Genomic DNA, 20,084 nt, shown 5'->3' on the forward strand with positions numbered 1-20,084 from the left:
GACAGCGTTCCTAGTCGCTTGCAGTAGACCCCTGTACTCGTAAGTGACTGTGCTTGCAAAATTCGGGGTGTAATTTGCACGCTGTAAAACATCTACATGTGGTGGAGCTTTCCTTCTCCCTAAGCTCCGTGGGATGATTCGGGTCATGTGTGTGGCTGGTCGCAGTCGGGTTCCTGGGGGTAGTTCAGCCCTGTAACTCCCCCCCGCTGTTTGTGGATGTTGAGTTCTTCATGTTTGTGGGGATGCTCAAGCCCAGGGATAAGGGAAGAGGGGATCATTCCTTTAAATAAATCAAAACACTGACCCTCTGGAAACTACAGCCCCAAAGAAAAAATATTCATTTGTATGCAAATAGCATATTTATAATGCATAAAATCTCTTTCAGTGATTGCTCCTGTGTATTTGCTAAGGCTGGGTGATGGGAGACCTGCCTTGCTGTTTGTCTGCTTAAGCAGGATTCAATGTTATTTGCCACAGGATTCATGAAAATGCCTCTGACTGTATCATAGCAACCCTGTTTCACACAGTCCATAAAAAGTCCATTCCTCCTGAACGGCAATCCGCCGCCTTAAAGATTCAGGCACCCTTCTTGTCATGGGGAAAGGGTGCATTTCTCCCTCTTTGGATACTTCAGAAAAAGCATACGTGTCAGGATGATCCCTGCTAGTCCTGCGTTCACTGTGATTTTAGTGCTCTTTCTTTAAGGCTAATAAGAGGGCTTCCTTTCGTTTTTTAAAGGCTTCCTCCCCCACCCTGGATATTTCCCACCTCTGTTTTAAACCTCACATGACAAGTTAAAAGGGGGACGGGACAGCTCAGAGGTCTCTGACGTGATGGCTCTTTTCTGTCCTGCCATTTGGATTTTCCCCCGGGATGGCAGCAGCACAGCACTTGCTTATGCTTTGTAGTGAATGAAGATCTGCCCAGATTCGAGCCCTTCTGTGGGAATGCAGAGGTGCTTTCTCATCCCGTAGATGAATGTTCTTAAGAGCTGCATGTTCACCTGACTCCTGCCCCCATCTGTTTGCATAATGTGGTTATATTTCTTTTTGGATCAGGTATTCAGTACACAGCCCAACTGCTGTGTATAATGTCTGAAGGAAAATTGCCAAAAATCCATGTAAGTTTTTTTTGTTTTGGTTTGGTTTAATTTGTGAATAGAACCCCTCTTCTGTATTGTTCATTTCATTATGTTGTCGTTCTTTGATTTCTGTATTTAATGAATGCTGGTTGTGATGGGAGATCCGGTGCTCTTTGTGACCAGTGCTTGCTTGCTTGCATGTATGTATGTATTATGCCTGTATTGTATCTGTATATGCTATATGTTGTTAATAATGCATCTGTGTCGGTGAGGAGGGGGGGTTTCTATACTTTGCATTCGCAATGTGTACCTTTCTCAACTGGGTGTGAGAATTGTGTTCAATGTGTATCTCCCAGTGAAATGTTATGAGAGCTATTTTGATAACATGCAGGGATTTGTCTCTTACATGCGGAATCTCCAATGATCAGAAGTTAGGAAGCTTGAGTAAAACTCCCTAATGTTCATAACTGTGTAATAATTGTCCTGTTGCGAAGAGGATGTTTGTTCGGGGGTTACAGCGGTGGCAGGGTTTAGTTCTGCCAGGTCCTGGTTTTGCCACTGATTTACTGTATGGCCTTGGGCACGTTCCTTCTCTGCTTTGTGAGTCTTCTTTCCCAGTTGTAGAAGAGGAACATTACTCATTACCAAGGCATAGCCAAGACCAATTGACTCCTATTTCTTCCCTTTCTGCACTGTCCTGTAGCTGCAAAGCGTTGTTGTTCTGGTCAGGCGGCAGGGTATGGCGGTACGGGTGGATGACATGTGTGTGCCTATGTTGGCCCAACTATGCGTAGCTGGATTTTGCCTGTTGGAACTGTTGCAGATGGCAAGCTGTAGTGATTTATGCTTCTCACTAAAAATAGATGCTCCTGGAGAAAGAGCTGCTAGAGGAACCATGATTTTTTTATTTTATTTTATTGGTTATGGTTGAATTTCTTTCCTAAGTGGAAATGAGTCTTAATCTGAAAGAGCCTTGTAGATGGCCAGGTTGTCTCTAATCCTGCTGTCCTCCTCACCAGCAAAAGACCATGCAGCCTGAACTCCTTATTTCCAGTTTTTGTAGAGTATTACTCCTGCATTGTCAGGAACACCACAGCGATGGCATGTTCAGTAGGACCTGTGAGCTCAGGGCAAGAAGCCCTCAGAGCTCTCCTGTTGATGAATGTGTTGGGCAGGCCTGAAAGTTTTACCATCCAAATTAAAGAGGGCCTTAGAGGGTGAAGGAGCACCCACATGAAGGTATTTAAAGAAGTAGGTCTGGATTTCAACTGACTCTGGTTTATTCATACAGAAGATTGCTACTTTGGGGAGCTACCCCTGCTCCCATCACAGAGGCAGAGAAACTGAGGCATGTGGTGGTCGGAGAGCAGCGTGTGGTGGGCTGGGGGTTAGTAGCAGAGCTCAGAGCAGAAGCAAAGCTCAGGGGTCCATCGGTTGCTCTGCCCGCTTTGCTGTGCTACCCCCTCTTAATCCTCAGTGAAGCAGGGCGGGCAGGCGTGCCGCTTGGTTTCTGGCTTGTACGTTTTTATCTGGACTTTGCCGTTCGGAAGTGTCAGAGCGACAAGCTTGTGCTGGGGAGCCATGGGGTGAGCTGCTTGCAGTCTGGTGGAGGATCTCTTTTAGGGGATTTCGGAGCTCCCGGCGTAGCAGAATTCAGGAGCAGAAAAGTCTGTCTGTGCCCATGTGGAAGGTCCCATGTGGTTTAGTGCCTGCCCCTTCTTTTGCATCAGCTGAGACATATATAACATAACGTATAGACTGCTGGCAAGGATTGTGTTTCTATTTTAGGCAGCATCTCTGGCTAAGTAAAGCAGGGGCTACACTGCAAGCCGCTTTGCTCTGTGATCTTGTTTAAGTCTCTGAGGGATGAACTGTTTCTCTACCCCCGTTGCCTTCCTCTAGGACCGGACCAGGACTTGCAAGGCAGACAGTTGTAGCCCCAGTGGGTGCTTGGTTGAGAGCAGGCAGCCCTGCCATGGCAGCTCTATGGCCACAGAGGTAAAATGGTCTCAATAGGTGGCATCACCCCATTGCCACAGCATGGGGTAAGGCAGCCTGACCTGGCAACCTGTCCCCTTTTTTCTTTTTTTTTTTTCTTTTTTTTTCTTTTTTTTTTTTCTTTTTTTCTTTTTTCTTTTTTTTTTAAAATAAAACCCAGAGTTAATTTATAGGTCATTTATTGTTAATAGATTGTCTTACTGCCCCACCACAAGCATGGGCAGGTGTGTGCTCCGGCGTCCTTTTCTTCTCAAGCTAAGCTAATGTGCCACATTACTGCCGTGCCATGGTGCGCCCCAGGGAGGTCTGCGTTTTTGCTGCAGGGCCAGGGGGGGACTGTAGATGGAGTGGTCCTTCCCGCTTTGTTTCTGGTGGGGAAAGCAGCATGCCCAACTATCCTATTGCCTCAAGACTGTGGCCCCAGTCCCCAGCTCTGCTTCCCTGCCTGCCTCCCGTGGTGACCTTTGCGGAGCGTGTCCTGCCTGGAATGATGAGGATAATTGTCATCGGGTTTGCAATGTGGGCAGGGATGCACCTGAGCATCCTGGACATGCCCTGTGCCACCAGAGAGCTGACAGCCTCGCCAGACATCTAGTAAAAATCCCTGGATGTTGCTGATAGGATTCGTTTGCATCAGTTCCCTCTCAATACTCAAGATGTTTGCCCCGAGAGTGTCTGTTTCTAAAGGGTTAAGCTTCTCCTGGTGCCAATTCTTGGGTCTTTAAGCCACTATAAGGTTGCTCAGAGCTCCTGGCTGTGAGAGCAGTTGCAGCTCGCACTCAAAAGATGCCGGGAGAGGAATCGGCCAAACTACGAGGATTTTGAAAGTAGCAAAGGTCCGAACTGTGTGTGGGTTGTTCTTATACCTGAAAAAATGCAATACGGCCTCAGCTACCCAGACTCAAGTTTAGAGAAATACCCTAAGAATCAATCTTTTACCCTGATAATTAGTAGGCTAAATTGCTGGGTATACCTGTAGAAAAGTTTTGTCAAGTAAAATTGTTCTGTTTGAAAAAAACCATCAGGCTCTTGCTGGCATTGTCAGAAAACAGGTTTTTTGAAAGGGTTTCTGTGGACCATATTCCCCATGCTATTTCTGATGCTTCCAGTCTCCTCTATTGTATTCAGTATATCTGACAAGATTTTCATAATAGGTTGTGCACTGAAGTTTCTGTTTTGATACCTAATTTAGGGAAGGCTTGTTATCTAAAATTCTTTCTTCCTGGCTTGATAAGGTGCTGATTAATTTTAAGCAACTCTCTTTCCTTATCTAGTTGAGCTTCAGTCAGTTTTAGTATAATCTTGGAAAAGTGTGATCAATCTTTAATGTTTGTTTTTGAGGTTTATTCCAAAGGCTTTTATGCACACTGCATGTTTGCTCTTTTGTGACGTTGTATGAGAATTAAGTTAAAAAGTAACAACTATAGAAAAGGTTTTGAATTCAGATGAAATGTTTTAAAGTTTCTGTAAAAAAAGGAAGAGCATCCTTTAAATGGCAGTTGACTCTGATGTAGTTTTAGGTATGAAATTGGAATTGTATTACTCCAGTGTTGCAAATATGCAAAGCTGGATGCATAAAAGAGAGAATACTAATGGTGCCCATATATAGGAATGTGTATATCTGTGTACCTATCTGATGCAGGGATGAAGGAAAGGGGCTATTCCCTCTCCCTAGGCATGTATAAGGTAAGGAGTGGTAGGGGCAGCTTCACTTATCTCTGCCTTATGCCATCGAGAAGGGCTGTGGGGGCACAGAGTGCCGTACTGGGGAACCGCCTCCTGCTTTTGCCAAAATGCACAGGCAAGAGGAGGACGTGGTGCAAGAAGAGGGTTGTCTGTTCGGTGCAGCCATCTCACTCTCGGCAAGGAGGGGGTTTGCTGGGGCCGTGGTGTCGTTGCAGGCAGCTCCCACCCCTGCCAGGCACTGTGAGCAGTGGCACCCGTGCCGGGGTGGTGAGGAAACTCAGCTGTCATCGGTGGAGAGCGTCTGCCTTGATTTCGTGATCAGGAGTTGACATCTGGATAGATTTTCAGTCTCCTCTGGTCCAGGGTAGATGAATCTCTCGTCCGATGCCCAGCAGCAGATCGATCCCATCTCCTGGACACCAAGGGTTTTGCAGAAGCATCTAAAAGTCTTTCCTAAAGAATTATAAGTACAGACACATGCAGGGCAGAGAAACTAAACCTCACAAACCTGCAGGCTGGGAACAAATATGCTTAAGACTAACCGGCTGCCTTATAATTATAAATCTTCATCCGGGAGGAGCCTGGCTTCTTCAGTGCATACCTGGAGCCTGGGAACTGTATTAACAGGATCAAGAACCTAGACTTCTGGAATTTAGAAAGCACTGGCCTCACTTCCCCCGCTGCACCCAGCACCCCGCTGCGGGAGTGGGTGCTGACAAGCCAGGTGCTGGTGCCATCCCCCCTGAGACGGGATGGCACTCTCAGCCCACTGCCATTTGCAAATTGTCGCAGTGGCCCCAACTGTCACAAAAGCCAGTTTTCCAGCTCGATTTTAAGCTCAGCATGAGACTGTGCCTAGTCCCCAGAGCCCAGGTTTGGCTGGAGGTTGTAGGCAGCACATTCCTGGTGCTTCTTATTTTGCCATCTCCTCCTGTAGCTTCCCGGTTTCTCGTTCTCCTCCTACACTCCCTGTGTTAAACAGTTGCTGTGTTTTGCCCCAGAAAATGGTGATGGTTTAATCTATCTCCAGTGTGTTTTTAGAACAGATGCCAGGCTGTCCCTCTCTCTCATCCTCGCACACAGCAATATGCATGTGTGTGCATGCATGTGCAGGCAAGCATTTGTGCATCTTCGTATATATTTCTTTTTGCATATACAGGGAAACATATAGATTAAAACACATGTGCATATGTTTTCCTTCCCAGATATATTTTGGAAAATATGAGTCAGCAGCAAGCAAGAACATATTACATAATCGCTGGGAGTGAAGAAAACCTTGCAATTTATTAGGAGGCAGGCTTTCTGCAAGCAGTATTTTTAAACATCATTTTGTTGCCACACATCGGTGTGTGCCTCTCGGTCAAGTGGCCTTATTTCTATCATACACAGCTGTGTCCAGTACAGAAATGTAGTCCCAGTAGTCTTGGCTTTTGTTATATTTTTAAACCCCACAGTAACAATAGCAGAGTCTCAGGGCTGTGATGATGATAACGACTTTTCTCCTCTTCCTTAACATGTTTTCCTGCAAAGACTGCGATTTTCCTTTTTGGTTCCCCCCACTCCCCACCTCCTGCTGTTTTCTATAAAATCTCAGCACTGAGAGAAATTGCACATGAGTGCAGCTGGAAATAAATGTTGCCCCCTCCGCCTCTCCTCTGCTTGTGGCCACCCACCTCCACCGCCTACACCCAAATGGGAGAGTGAAGTCAACATCTACTTTTAGCCCTCGTCTCCTGCTCTTGCACGGCTCTCCCCACGAGCTCATTTCCAATGCCTTGCAGAGCGCAGTAGCTGTGCCTGCCGTACACGCAGAGGGTGAAATTCAGAGGGGGTTGAACACCATTTTAACGGCTTCTGCAGCCATAAGAGCACTTGTCTAGTCCCATCGGCGGTCATGCTATCATATGCCTTAACATAAGGGGATGAGAGAGGACACGCAGTTTGCTTCTTGTTCGCTAAGCATCACAGGGAGTGGGGAGCGTCATGAATTATGGAGAGACAGAGGAGCACAAACAAAAAACCAAGGAAGATGGATCTGGCTCAAGTCAGACAGCAGTAACGTCAGGGGTTTGAATCCTACATCCTGGGCTACAACAGGTGTTGTGAGTCGCAGCACACACGGAGGGACGGGAAACAGTGAGGCACCGAGCGGAACGCAGTGGTTGGGTGCTCTTATCCTCTTGACAGTGCCTCTCCTCTGTCTCAGTTTCTCCATCTCTAATGCCAGGCTTAATTTCAGGCTGTTCAGTCGAATCCCTGCTTTTCTGAAGGATGCTTCGAAAGCCTAGGAGGGGAATGGGCACTAACAGAGTTAAAGGAAATAAAGAAAAGGACTTGTTTCTTTATTTTTAATTTGCCCAATAAAAACAAAAGGTTTTGAACTGCTTTCATCTCCCAGGGCACTGCAAATACTTCCGCTGTGGCTAAGCTAGTGGTTGCCTTTCAAGCAAAGAGAAAGCTCTGCTGTGGTTTTAAAATATCAAAGCCTTCCCAAGGAGGCAGTAAATTGCCATGCTGGCTGAAACCAGGAGTGCAAGTAGCTCCGTGCCCTGTCTGGGACAGTGTCTGAGACACATGCTGTAGAGAAAATTGAGAGAGACAAAATAATTGATGGTGACGGAATAACCTGTTTATCCAGAGCGCTCTGTCTTCACCCCCATTAGCTGGTGAGTTTGTGATGCTTGGAGACAAGAGTATCTAAATCTTCTGTATTTTTAAAACCACAAAAATCTCAGCTATAACCAGGAAATTCTCATGAGCTCAGCAGAGGGGATGTGCTCCTCAGTCCACCATCCATCAGGGCTCTCCATATGTTATTCAGAATCCCGGTTTGAGCTGTGTGCATCTGCACAGTATTTGGAGCAGTTGGGGAACACGAGGGTGCTCCTGGGCCTGGGGTTTGGGGGAGCTGCCCCCCATTTCCAGCCTCTCTGCAGCACCATGGGTGATGCTGCAGAGGCCATTTCATCTTTCTACATCTTTGTTTCTCTTTCTGTAAAATGTGCAGAAGGAAATTGCCCTTTCCTGTTAAATGGTTTGACAGCTGAGGATGAAAAGTACTGTATTCAAGGCAGATGGGATTATAGCGGACTGAGGTTTGCTGAAAAATGCTACTCTGCCCTTCACAGGCAAAGGGTAGAGGGGGAGATAGGCCTTGCAGGGGGCCTCTGGCAGACCAGAGCTCCCACTCAGGGTGCTCCCTCCTTTAGTTAAAAGCAATGTCTTGAATTCTACCTGAGATCCCAACAGAGACAGGATGCTAAATGATGTCAGCAGGGTTCCACCAAAGATTAATTTGGCCTCAAATATTTTGCATATGCAATGTCAGATTGCATCCTTATTATTTTCACTTGTTTTAAACAGCATTCAGCTAGATAAGGTCTCTATACCTCTTTAGAGCCTTCAATTGTTACTCATTAATAATACAGTTGCTCTCTGTTATTAATTGATCCAAATTAGGCTTCTTTGTTTCTCTAAGCCTTTTTTTGTATTTCTGTGCAGTTAAGAAATTAATCTGCATTAAGTAGAAATAACTAAGTAAAAATAGTAGCTTTGGAGTAGTAACTTTTCAGTCTTTAATGGCGTAAGCTCCAGGGCAGAACCATTCAGGGTAACCAATAATCCTCCCCTTATAGCCAGTAATAAGATACAGGAGAGGCTCACAGAGCACAAAGGAATGGCACAAAAAGCCACCCAAGGCAGCCCGGCCCTGGTCTGGATGGTGGGATCCCCCTGGAAGTGCTGTCTCCTAGAGATACGCTGTCTCTCTGACTGAGTGACATGAGCTCACGTCTTACTTCCTAAATCCTTCCTTTTAGAGCTTCTGTGTTTGGCCATCCTCTCCCCAAAAGGAAGGTTGTTCCCTGGGGCACGTTCCCTCCTATTTTGTCAAACCTGGCAGGAAACGTCTGTAGTGGTTAGTCTCAGATGGTCATGAAAGACTTCCACTCGTTCCTTTGAACAGTTCTCCCACAGCTGAAAACATCTCAGTGGTTTTTGGTTTCTTTTATTGCCTTTTTTTCCTTTCTGTTTCTACTGCAGGCAGTTTTACCTTTGCAGTTTTTTTCCAACTCAGGTTGAAATTCAAGCAATAATAATAATAATAATAATAATACTTGACGTTCTTCATTCCAGCATCTTAAAAATATTTTCTGAAGTTGGGTTACTTAAAAGCCTCTGTGCTCTATAAATAGTTGAGTACTATTTCTATTTTAAAATGGAAATGGGTGCCTGAAAACCCTCAGAAGTCAAATGAAGATCAAAGACTTGGGACTACTAGCAGTCTTCTGTATTATCCACTGGAGCTCAAGACTAAGATTGTATAGGCTAAGTGCAAAGGGACTGGTATGCTGATAAGAGCCCAATGTATCTGTAAAACTCAACTGTGATGCTCTTGAGGACTGGGCTTGGTGTCTGACATTCCTACTGCTGGCCTGGCTGGAAATCCCATGTTTTATCATCCTGTTTTCTTGTCCATCCCTGTGCAACAATGGCCAGCACCTGGCTGGAGTGGGGCTAATGGTAGCATTGCCCTTTTCAGTGGTAACTGGACTTGCTTTACAAGCTTTTCAGAAAAGTAAAGGTGTTTTCCTGTAGTCCATCCTTCTGACCATTTTCCTCCCTCCCTGTGGCTTATGAGGAGGAATCAGGACAATAGATGAAAATTTATGTCCTGGAGGCATATGACAAGGGTATCCTACGGGTTCAGGGCAGCTCGCGGAACAATTGCCTCTGATAAATGCTCAGAGGTTTCCATGAGTTTTCTCAGCAGCTGTAGTCGGTGCTCACAGTGGGTATTTTCACCACTGACCAGCTTTTCACAGGGAAATGTTACAAGGCTGTGTAAGCCACCAACGGCATAATCCTTGTAGTATTAAAACATAAAAATGGATACAGAGCAATTTGGCCAGAAGAAGAGCAGAAAGGAAAAGATAGTTAAAATCCAAGGAGTGTCTGTTGAAATGCAAAAGGATCTAGAAAGCAAAGATGCAAAAATAAAATCTGAAACGGAAATGAGTAACGTTTTTACAGCATTGTATAACTCATTTTAATTGCAACCCATCTAGAAATCTATTTGAGGCAAGAAATCAATTCAGAATTGTAGAGCAAAGCATTGGTCTTCCAGATGTTTGCAGCTTTCTGGATTGTTATTTTCAGCTTTCATCCACAGTTTATTTGAATCTTCCTTGCAGTGGCCATGGAAAGACTCCCCCCTGGTTGCATTGCAGATCGGGCAGTAAGTGGAGTGTCCTGGGGCTTTCTGCTCTAACTTTTCCTCTTGCTGTCTCTTGAGAAACACCATGAGATGGTTGTACTGGTGAGCATGGGGGGTTCAAAGGTGGAAGCCCCAGGGTTTCTATAGGATAACCCTGCTTTGGAGAGGACCATGCTAAGTCTTCCAGGCTAGACTGAGGTGGTCAGTATGGACTCTTGCCCCCACACAGGGAGTTCTTGTTTTCCCTAGACAATACTTCTGTGTGAGTGGTAGAGCTGGGGCCATACTGTGCTATTTACTCTGATCACCTCTTTAAATACATTAGATCAGTTTGTGCAACATAGGCATTATAGCTGCCTTATCATCTGGTATTTATCTTTCACCATATATATTCTCAGTCTGCCTAAGAGACTGGTTGAAGTCCATCAATGTTAAAGGCTTCTGGTGTCTGGCAGGGTATGGTACTTTTGTCTTGGCAGAATGAAGTCCTGAATCTAACAGATGTCATCGGTGTCATTTCCAGCAGTCTCCTGAAAGACCAGCGTGGTGCACCTGACATTTCTTTTGTATTTGGTGGCATTTGTGACGAATGTGTTACCTTGTTTCTTGTCCATCTTGAGCATTCAAGGCTGCTGATGGTGATTTGCATTGAATCCAGTTCTTGGCAAGCACGTTGCAGAGACTAAAGCAGCAATGTGTCCGGGCAGAGCTCAGCTCTGCTGCCAAGCCACCCTGTCACATGGGACAAGCATCCTTCTCCTCCTGGGCTCTGCGTCACTCTGCTTGTCATGGGCTTCTATGAGCTGTTGCTTACCCAAGCTCACAGTCTGGGTTTGGGTTGTGCAGATTGCTGAGTAAGTGCCTCTGCTTTGTGCATTGGGGACTCGAGGACCTAACCACTCGCTGGCTGCTTCCAGAATGTCCCTTTAGACTTGGTCTCCTACTGCCTCTTGTACTGCGTGGGGTGCAGTCCTGGGAGCTAGACTCAAGCAGTGAGGCAAGAAGCAAAAAAACCAGGAGGCAAACCAGGCTCCTGAAAGATCAGACATCTGTTTGGAAATCAGGTTTACAGACAGGTTTGAGATAGGAATCCAAGGAAATGGGAGACTTTCCTGACTGCCAGACACTTAGAAAGATTTCCCAGCAGAATGGCCCAAAACATAAGCAGTTGACTCGAGATACGCAATATCTCCCCTGACCTCCCTCCTCGTTTCCACGTGTCCCCCTCCTCACCTTGTCTCTCTCAGACTGTCTTTACATGCCCAGCGGAAAAGTATCTGTCACTGCTCCATCCCATCTGGAGAATGATGGCGCTACACACTGTTACTTAGTGGGAGCTACACTGGTCTCCCTGCTTGAGCAAGGAGGAAATTTCCCTTGTGGGACAGCACAGTGTGGTTTGGCTGATAAGTCTTTTCACATTAGTGATAGATGCGGTCTCTAGTCCTTGTTTCTGCTGACAGGGTATTAAATGCATTCACATTTAAATTACTGGGTTAGAGCAACAGACAGAAATGGAAAGAGGGTTTGCAGTAGGTTTACCAAGTTGGGATGAATCTGAAGAGATTGTATTGCAGAGAAACTGACCGTAGTCTGGGAAAGAGGTGAGGAAAGGGGAGATGCAGGCTTTTCCAAATTGAGAGAGTGCAGGTGAAAGAGGGAGAAGGATATGATGCAGGAGGTAAAGCTAAGTATAGAGGAGTGGTGTTATAAAGAGAAAACTGGGGCTGGAGATCAGGACAAATTAGAACATGCAGAAAATGTAATCCACTAGGCCATGGATTTGTATTTCTGGAAAATAACTGAAGTACCTTCACGTGGGACAGTTCTCATGAGATTGGAGAAAATACCAGAACAGGTACTCAAGGGGACAGTTTTCCTTTGGCTTTGGGCAGAACAGATGATACAAATATGTTTTTTCGAGCACAGAGGCCCCTGAATTGCGAGGAGCACTGCATTTCCTCTCAGGCAGGCACCTCTGGGCAGCACAGCTTAATGAAGGGGCAGCACCAGCAGGATTTGCACAAATAGAGTTTATTCTAATGATAACTGCAGAGAGGAGCAACAGACCTCCCAAGGACAGATGGATTCACGAGTAGATGGGCTCTGGAAATGGACTGTTGGTAACACTGGAGCAGAGAGGAAGGGAATATTTTATTATTATTACCTGGAGTGGATTCAAGCCTTAAACAGATGGTAGGATTTGCCAGTTGACTGTGCTGGAAAGCTGGGCGTTGGAGACTTGCAAGCCAGTCAGCCCCATCCATCACTCAGGCTACAGGGTCCTGTGTCCAACAGTACATTGTGAATATGAAAAGACTGTTTAAGTAAAAGGTCAAGGCTTGGTTTGGTGGTGATGCCAGTGCAGACTGTGGTTGTAGGTGCTAGGAGCCTATGCTGCAAATAAGTCTTGGTTTTGGCACTGGTCCTAAAGAAGACGAAACAAAATAAGTGAGAGGTTTCATACACTGGAATCAGTGTTTTGATTACTGCTTTTGAAAGATTGTTAGAGGTGGATTTGGCTGTAAGAAAAGGATTTATCCTGGCAGTTCAATAGCCTATTCCAAACCTTCCTGATCTCTATAGTGTAGTCAGAAGTCCCCTGGATTTATGGATGACCTTAGAAAGCACAGGCAGTATTTGGTCAGCCAGGGTGCTAGAGAGACAAGACTACGGAGTCTTATCTGTGTCCAGCAGCTTCAATATCTTATTTTTAAAAAGGCTCCTATATTCATTACCAAGAGCATTGGGTTCTTCTTCTAACAAAAAAAAAGGCCTTAATTCTTAAATAATTCTGTCCCATCCTGTGCTACTTATTCACAAACTCTCTGTACTTTATGCTGATGCATAAATGCAGAACAGACTTTTTCTCCCCCATCTTCTTCCCCTGCATTAGCACCAGCCATTTTAAAACTGTGAGCTGAAACTCTAGGGTTCTTGCTAATCCTGGTGGACCTAATGGGGGAGAACACTGGGGAGGGATTCTGAGAGCCTGGAAATGAGCCCAAGACCTTTGAAACCGTGAACCAGATTCTTGGTCAACTAAGGCTTCTGAACTTTCCTAATTTGTTAGGAAGTTACAAGATTCTTATAGCTATCAGATTTTAATTTATCATCTTAGACTACTGTGTACTGAAATAAGATATCAATAATTTAAACCTATCCACTCCACTTTCAGGAGAAAAAATTTGAAATAATAGTAAATAAGCAACCAGTTTCTGGAGAAAAACACAAAGGTTTAGTCTCTTTGGAGTATGTATTGGTGAATATGGCCAGGCATTTACCTGTTCCCAGGGCATTTGTAAGGTGCTTTCTACACATATTCACTACCCATCCAACCTCAAGAAAAGCTGTTTTTTACTACCTGATGTAATTAAAAGTGAAGAATATAAAATGCTTTATTGGCTGTTGCATGCTCACGAACACATAGTGTGCAACAAGACACTGATTTGCAGCTACACATGTCAGAAATTACCTGCACACACCAGCACAGGTGGTGTGGGTGTGTGGATGTGTAATCATGCATCTACAGAGCAATGTAAAGGTGACCCTCTGGGCATGCAAGAAATCTTGAGTTCTGTGCAGCCTCAGAGAACCAAATATATACACATTACTGCATACGAATTTGGACACATGGGATTCGTACATACTTTCTTATGTGTATGGTTATTGCACATACAGAGACAGACCTCTGCTGCTCACTGATATAGATGGAGATGCCTGCCCACTCTGACTTAGATCCATGGTATTTTATTGTTGCTTTGAAGACTCTCTAAAAATTCCCTGGCATTTGTCCAAAAAGAGTGCCAGTAGCCTTAAACTCAACTCACTTCCTTTACATCAAATCACGAAGCTCATCAATAGCAATCTCACACTCCAGCAGGGAACACAAAGGCATTTTGGATTTGACAACCTCGATAGCCTTGTGGTAAATAGGTCATTACTAATACAATAGCAGTAATAAACCACAATGTATGAATTTGGAGAGTTAGAAATGATGGTGTTTGTGGTCCTTTTTCTTTGGTAGCAGATATTATTTCTAGTGCCGGCAGAATGATTTAGGTAATATTTGCTTGTTACTTTATGGAATCAGTGAACAGCATCTTATCATAGGTTTGTGTCTGGGGATTGACAAATGCTCAGGTGCTTTCGCACCTGTGTGGTTACTTTTATTAACTAATGTGAGCTTAAAAGACAAGGTGAAACCCAGGAGATCACTGCTGCTAGTCCTGTTGCTGCAGACTGCAGTCTGCAGTCCTGCACAACTGCAGAACTAACCACTTCGTTGGAGCCTTTTCCCAGGAAGTTGCTCTCAGAGCCTCTGGTTTTTCCAGCAGGAATGTCACATATGATAGAGGGACTCAAAGGGGCCAGTTTTACCTTTAAAGTCTAGGTTTAATTTTTTCTGTTAAAAAAAATGTGTTTCGACAGTTTGTCACATTGGCTCAGCCTGCCATGTCGTGGGCAGTGAAGTGTTAGGAAGGGAAAGCAAAAAGTCTCTTGATGAACGATCAAGTCAACTCACTAATGTTTTTTGAACATCTCTTGTGTTGACCTTGGTCCATGCAGACACACGCCTTCTCCTCTGGCTCTCTTGTCTCTGGAAGAGCTTTTGGAGTCGCTGAGAATTGCCAGGCAGGATTTGGGGAGATTTGGGTAAAAGTTTTGAAGGGGATTTGCTGGAGGTTTGTGCTTTGCAGCAGAGACATTTTGCCAGCTTCTTCTGAATTAAAGTCTCTCTCGTGTTTATTTTTGAACCGAGGAGGAGGGAAGGAGGGGAGATATCATCATCAGGCATTTTTATAGCTATGGGGAGTGAGGAGGGCAAAGTCTGTGTACCACAAGAGACCCTAAATCTCCATGCTCAGGTTTAAGAAAAGCAGAAAACCAGTCTCTCTTATGGTGGTGGGGTTTTTTTTCACTAAACAAACATTGAATTATTTTACCTTCATGCTGCTGATGAATCAACTGAGAGAACTACAAAAGATAATGTACTTCTATTTTTGTATCTTATATTAATGAAGCTCAGGCTAGAATCTTCCCCTGTATGATTGGCTAAAACAAGGTAGGAAAAATTCAGAGGGAGAGGAAGAGGAGGAGGGAGCGAGGCGCTAAACATTTAGCAGTGTGCATGTGTGCAGTTTGGGGGAAATGTACAATGCCTTAGCGAAACAGAGCGCTTGGAAAGCACAAAGAGAAGCATTTTATTAATATAAAATTATCACTAGAGAATGGGCTTCTCTGGGAGGAGCTGTGGCACAGGGTGGATCGAGGTGTTGTCAGGACTGTGCTGCTGGCTCTGATTTCTTGGCACTGCTGCTGAGCGGCAGGGCTGTGCACCAGGACTGTGTTGCACAGCCCCTAGCCACCAGCATGGTCTCGCTTGCTTTCTGTAAAGCATCCTCTTTGACTTGGCAGGATTCAAGCGCTCCATCAAAAGTTCATTAACATGTTCAGTTAGAGACACACGGCTGCATACAGCCTGCTAGCAAACACTAGGGAGAGGAACATAATGGATAAGACTAGATCAAAGAGAGCAAAAAAATGTATAGTGCCTTTGCTATTAGTGGAGAAATAGCTGCAGAGGAGAGCACAGGTAGTGGTGCTGGGGCTTAGGGCTGACCTGCGTTGACATCTTAATTTGACATCAGTATTTGACACCTAGGCGCTGCAGTGATTGATACCTCCTAAACACCTTAGCTGGATGGCTACTAGATAGCACTGTGCGAATTGAGGGCTCCGTGCTCAGGCTTAGCTAAGGCTGGTGTTTGCGGTTTGGTATCGAGATTAAAATCAAGCCTAAAGTCTCTGTATCTGATAGCATGTTCTCCACCAATTTCAGTCCCAGACAGTGGAATTTGGCCTCGCTGCTTGAAATTGGGCTGTGCTGGGAGTCAGCCTGGTAGGATTTGGTTTGCAGCTATGATGAAATTGGAAATTAGATCTGGGGTTGTGCATGGAGGAGACCATGTGAGCCAGTTGTTTCAGAAGCAAGAAATTTCTCCTAAACTGCTTAAATGTTTCTGAAACTTTTGAATTAAAGGTCTGAGGATTTGACATTTTCTTTTATAATAAAAGAGAGGGAATAACCAATGTACAGAGCTGGTAAGTGATTTTATTAATTTGCTGAACTGCAGTGCTGTCATTCAGTGGAAAATAAGACATTGTTTTTTATTTGTGAAACATGAGTGGGGAAAGAAAAGTATAAATCACAAAAAAGCAGCATTCACTTAGGTTTTCCAGCAGCTGATTTGAGCTAACGCAAGGGACCTGAAGGCCACAAGTCCTCAGCATCCTTGCTTACATTTTGGGAGTAATAATGTGCAATATGTGCACCTCAGAGAAACTAGCCATGATAGTTCAATACTTGCCTAGTTGTGTAATTGGTTCGACCTCCTTTGAAGGGTACAAAGAGAGGGTGCGTGCACAGTGAGAAAAACTAAGGGAAATTAGGAGTGTGCTTGAAGAGTTGCCCTCAGAAAACAGAAGATCTATGTGGAAATTTGTCCTCTTAAAAGGGACTCAAATGTGGGATGGTGTTTTATAGTGCCCCTAAAAAGGGCTGTTAATAAAATTAATCTGGAAGGGAAGGCAGCACGGAAAGAAAGATGAGATTTTACATCCCTAACATACTTTAGATGAGAAGTGTAAATCCAGCCCTGGCTGGTTGTGTCTGGAAAGTATTACTGTTTGACCCCATGTAATGTTGCAGCTTCAGTCCAACTGGACAGATACCTACATCACCACCATTGCCATAATTAGTGTTGCTGTTTGAATATATAGTTGTCAAGGCCAAAGACTGAACTGCCTTGAGCCCAAGAGATTGCCTGTTGTATCTGTCAATAAATTGGTGCAGCACAACCTTGGGCTACTGTGGCTGTGGTATGTTGTGTGTGTATTGCAGGACTTAAATCTCTCAGCAAAACAACAGCATGTCTGTAAAGGCAGGAAGAGGGAGAAAAAGGAAAGGATGAACCACTTTGATCAATTCAGAACACGTTTTATGGGAAATGCGAACCTACATGCCCATTGGAGATTTACAGAAAATGTAAAGAAAAGGGAAAGTGGGCAGCATGTTCACGCATGATGCTAAGGTTTGTCATCTGATGTTGTTAAGTGTGAAGGGTCCTGTGACAGGTTATTTTAGCTTTTCGGGAAAAGTTTTATCTGAAGAATGCAAAGAGCTTAGAACATTAGGAGAGCAGAAAAAAGTAAATGGCACCAAGTTAATACGGGAAATGGTGAACTCTTGCACATAGAAAGCACAAAACCTGACAGCTGGGAAAGATGGCTGGATCTTTGATAAAAGCTAATGGCTGAGGCTTCCCTGGTTCACAGGAACTGTGTTTGTGCTTCTGGCCTTTTAAAAATTGAAGCTTGAAAATCTGGAAGAAATAGACTTTTTATTTGGTTAGTGTTTTGGACCTATAAAACTGAAAGTCATAATACCCTGTAAAACATTTGAGGCGATTTGGGAATATAGCATTCCTTATTAAACTCTATGGGTTTTAGAGACTTCTTATGTTTTCATAGCAGCGTAGGGGTATGACCTCTATAATGTTCAACAGGATACTTGAAAAATTGAGACCAATTTAACAAGAATAGCTGCCACCTTGGTGCTCCAGCTCTTCCATTTCTTTTCTGGCTAGAGTTAAGTTCATAATGGTCTAACTGAACCTTTTACTCACTAAAAAAGAGATTGTTGTAGGCCGGGCTTAAGGGACTAGTTTGTGACAGACATTTTATCAGAACCATTTGTCCATGGCTGGAATAACAAAGTGAAATGTCCTAACTACAATATTTTGAAGAAGGTCAGAAGTTGTCAGTCTTTGCATATTTTCAAAGTTATTTTTGGCCATTATAACAAAATACAGTGTTATTTGTGAGTTTCAGGGAATACAAAACCCTGTGGATAAAGATGAGACATAGCAGTCATTTGCCAGCTGATGTTACCTGACATCTCAGGGGTAGCAATGTGTTTGCACCAGACCTAAAATGAAGACCCAAGTCCAAAGTATGTCAGCTGCAAGCCTGAAATCCAGCAACAGAGATGTTTTTCTATAGCTGGAATTTTAAATGCTATATGTCTGAAAATCAGAAAACCAATTTAAGATAAGAAATGGTGCACATCAGAATTCTGTGGCACTGTGATTTTTTGCCTCCTCCAGGATGCCAGGTTTGTCTTTTATCTTGTTTTCTCTTTGTTTCTAAATTGAATTTGCCCAGTTTGCTGCACCAGGCAGAGGATGCTGGTACTATGGCATCTGCCAGTGGAATACTCTGCTTCCTGCACTTTTTCCTGTTTTGTGAATTTTGCTGCTAAAGCTCTGTGTGTTTGCAGGATGAGCACCAGTCCTTGTACATACGTATGTCAGTGGCACTTTGGAAGAGCAGCCAGAATAAATATTATTGCATTTCTTTAATACATAGTATTTCCTAAGGTGAAACAAGAATGTGGCTGCCTTTCTCCTGGAAGAAGCTCAAGTGAGCTTTTAGAGAGGCTGGAGAATAGTGTGCTACAGGAGTTTTCAGTCTTTTAACATTTCTAATTGGCAAATAATTATTTGCTGTTCAATGCAGAAAGGTGAGTTTCTTTAGGGGTCACATAGCACTTCCTTCTTTTTAATACTGCCTTACTCATGAGTTGAGTCTGAACTGAGAATTAGTGACTGTAATACTCCAAACCCTCCATCCCTGAGGCTGGTCCCTTGCAAAGCCCCAGAGTGGGCAGCCCTCAACATCTAGTAATGACTACTCAGGACTGGTGCATGTTTAAACCAAAGAAATTCAAGAGGTATCTTGATATATGTAAGAAGGGAGAGTGATTTCCACCTCAGGTCTGGCATGTGGTTATCTTGAAGCCGCAGCGGCTTGGATGGGTAGTGGTATTCTCAGGAACACCGTAAGGCTGTCCACAGAAGGACATAGGTAGGAAACGCAGTGGAACCTCTCACATTACCCGTAAGTTAACATCCTCTCCTGACATCCATGATCCTTTATGTCAAGGTGTTTGGAAGATAGTGTCAAAAGAAGTGGCTTGGTCTGAAGCTTGTTTAGGGCAGAAATGCTTTCCTGGGAGAAAAGGATCTGTCAGGCTAGGAGAGGATGCTGGCACTGTTGCAAAGCCCAGTGTCTTTCCTTACCATTAAGTTAACTTGTCTGCGCTGGCCATGGGATTTATCCGCATGCTCTGGAGTCAGCAGCACAATCCCAGATTGTCCCAGGGAGCTGTGCTCCTGCCTGCATGATTATCTTTGTATGAAAGCAGGGATTAATTATGTTTTTAAACCCCCCCCCCCCCCCCCCCCCCCCAAAAACAAACAAACAAAATCTACTGGCCAGGTTGTTTGGAGGGTAAAGGGGAATGAGCAGCCAGGAGAGCTGCTCTTCCCATCAGAGTGTAGGAAACCACACTGTGAGATCTTGTGGGTGATGGAGAATGGGAAAGATAATCTTAAACTGCAGTTAGTCCTAGTCAAGATGCTTTCTGTTCCTCTCTCACCGAGGATGTGTGCTCGCAGGCTGGCATGTCACTCGCCAGAGCCACCACAATACTAACATTTTTGGCAGGCAACCAAGCTGACCGTCCAACCCAACTGTCTCCTTGTCCTTCGTCCTCCCCCAGCTGAGTTTGAGCTTGGTTTGCTCTGGGTTCATTAATATGCTAATCCTCCTGCTAGGCTGCACTAGTCCCCACTCGCCAGGCTCGTGGCTAATATCTGCAGTTGCTGCAGGAAAAAGGTGATTGCCTTTCTGTGTGTCATTAACACAGAGAAAGAAAGCAACTGAGGTGTTTGATTTTGATGGCAGAGAGATTTTGGAGGTGTGCACCGTTTCTTTGGGGCCTTCATTATATTCTATGTAAAACTCTTAAATAGTGAACGGATGATGACTGAGTAATTACTGTTGTGGTGCCTTTGTCCCGCTTGTGGTCTTTCAGAAGCAAGGCGTGCACACTGGTGTCCATGTACGCACACACATGCAAAAATAATTCTTCGTATCACTGTTTGCAAATTAATGAAATCAACAGAAGCTTAAAAGCTCAGAGTAAAGCTCTGTTGCCGATTGTCCAGAAACACCACTGAAAGAGAGAATTTCATGCAG

General features: G+C 44.4%; 1 protein-coding gene across 9 annotated transcripts in view; it reads left to right on the top strand.

Annotated features, from left to right (window-relative positions):
* ARHGEF9 (Cdc42 guanine nucleotide exchange factor 9) overlaps positions 1-20,084 on the top strand; it is a 221,991-nt gene that overhangs the window by 106,095 nt on the left and 95,812 nt on the right. Inside the window, exon 2 of one of the 9 annotated variants that reach the window (XM_049827611.1) lies at positions 1,059-1,120. The exons of 7 other annotated variants lie outside the window; for them this stretch is intronic. In XM_049827611.1, coding sequence (XP_049683568.1) covers positions 1,091-1,120 — 30 coding nt within the window. In that variant the 5' untranslated portion in view covers positions 1,059-1,090. Of the gene's footprint in view, positions 1-840; positions 956-1,058; positions 1,121-20,084 lie in introns of those variants that run through there. One more of the 9 variants, XM_049827616.1, reaches the window with a different exon arrangement.

This window comes from Accipiter gentilis, chromosome 24 (genome assembly GCF_929443795.1).
Source record: "Accipiter gentilis chromosome 24, bAccGen1.1, whole genome shotgun sequence".
Taxonomy (NCBI): domain Eukaryota; kingdom Metazoa; phylum Chordata; class Aves; order Accipitriformes; family Accipitridae; genus Astur; species Astur gentilis.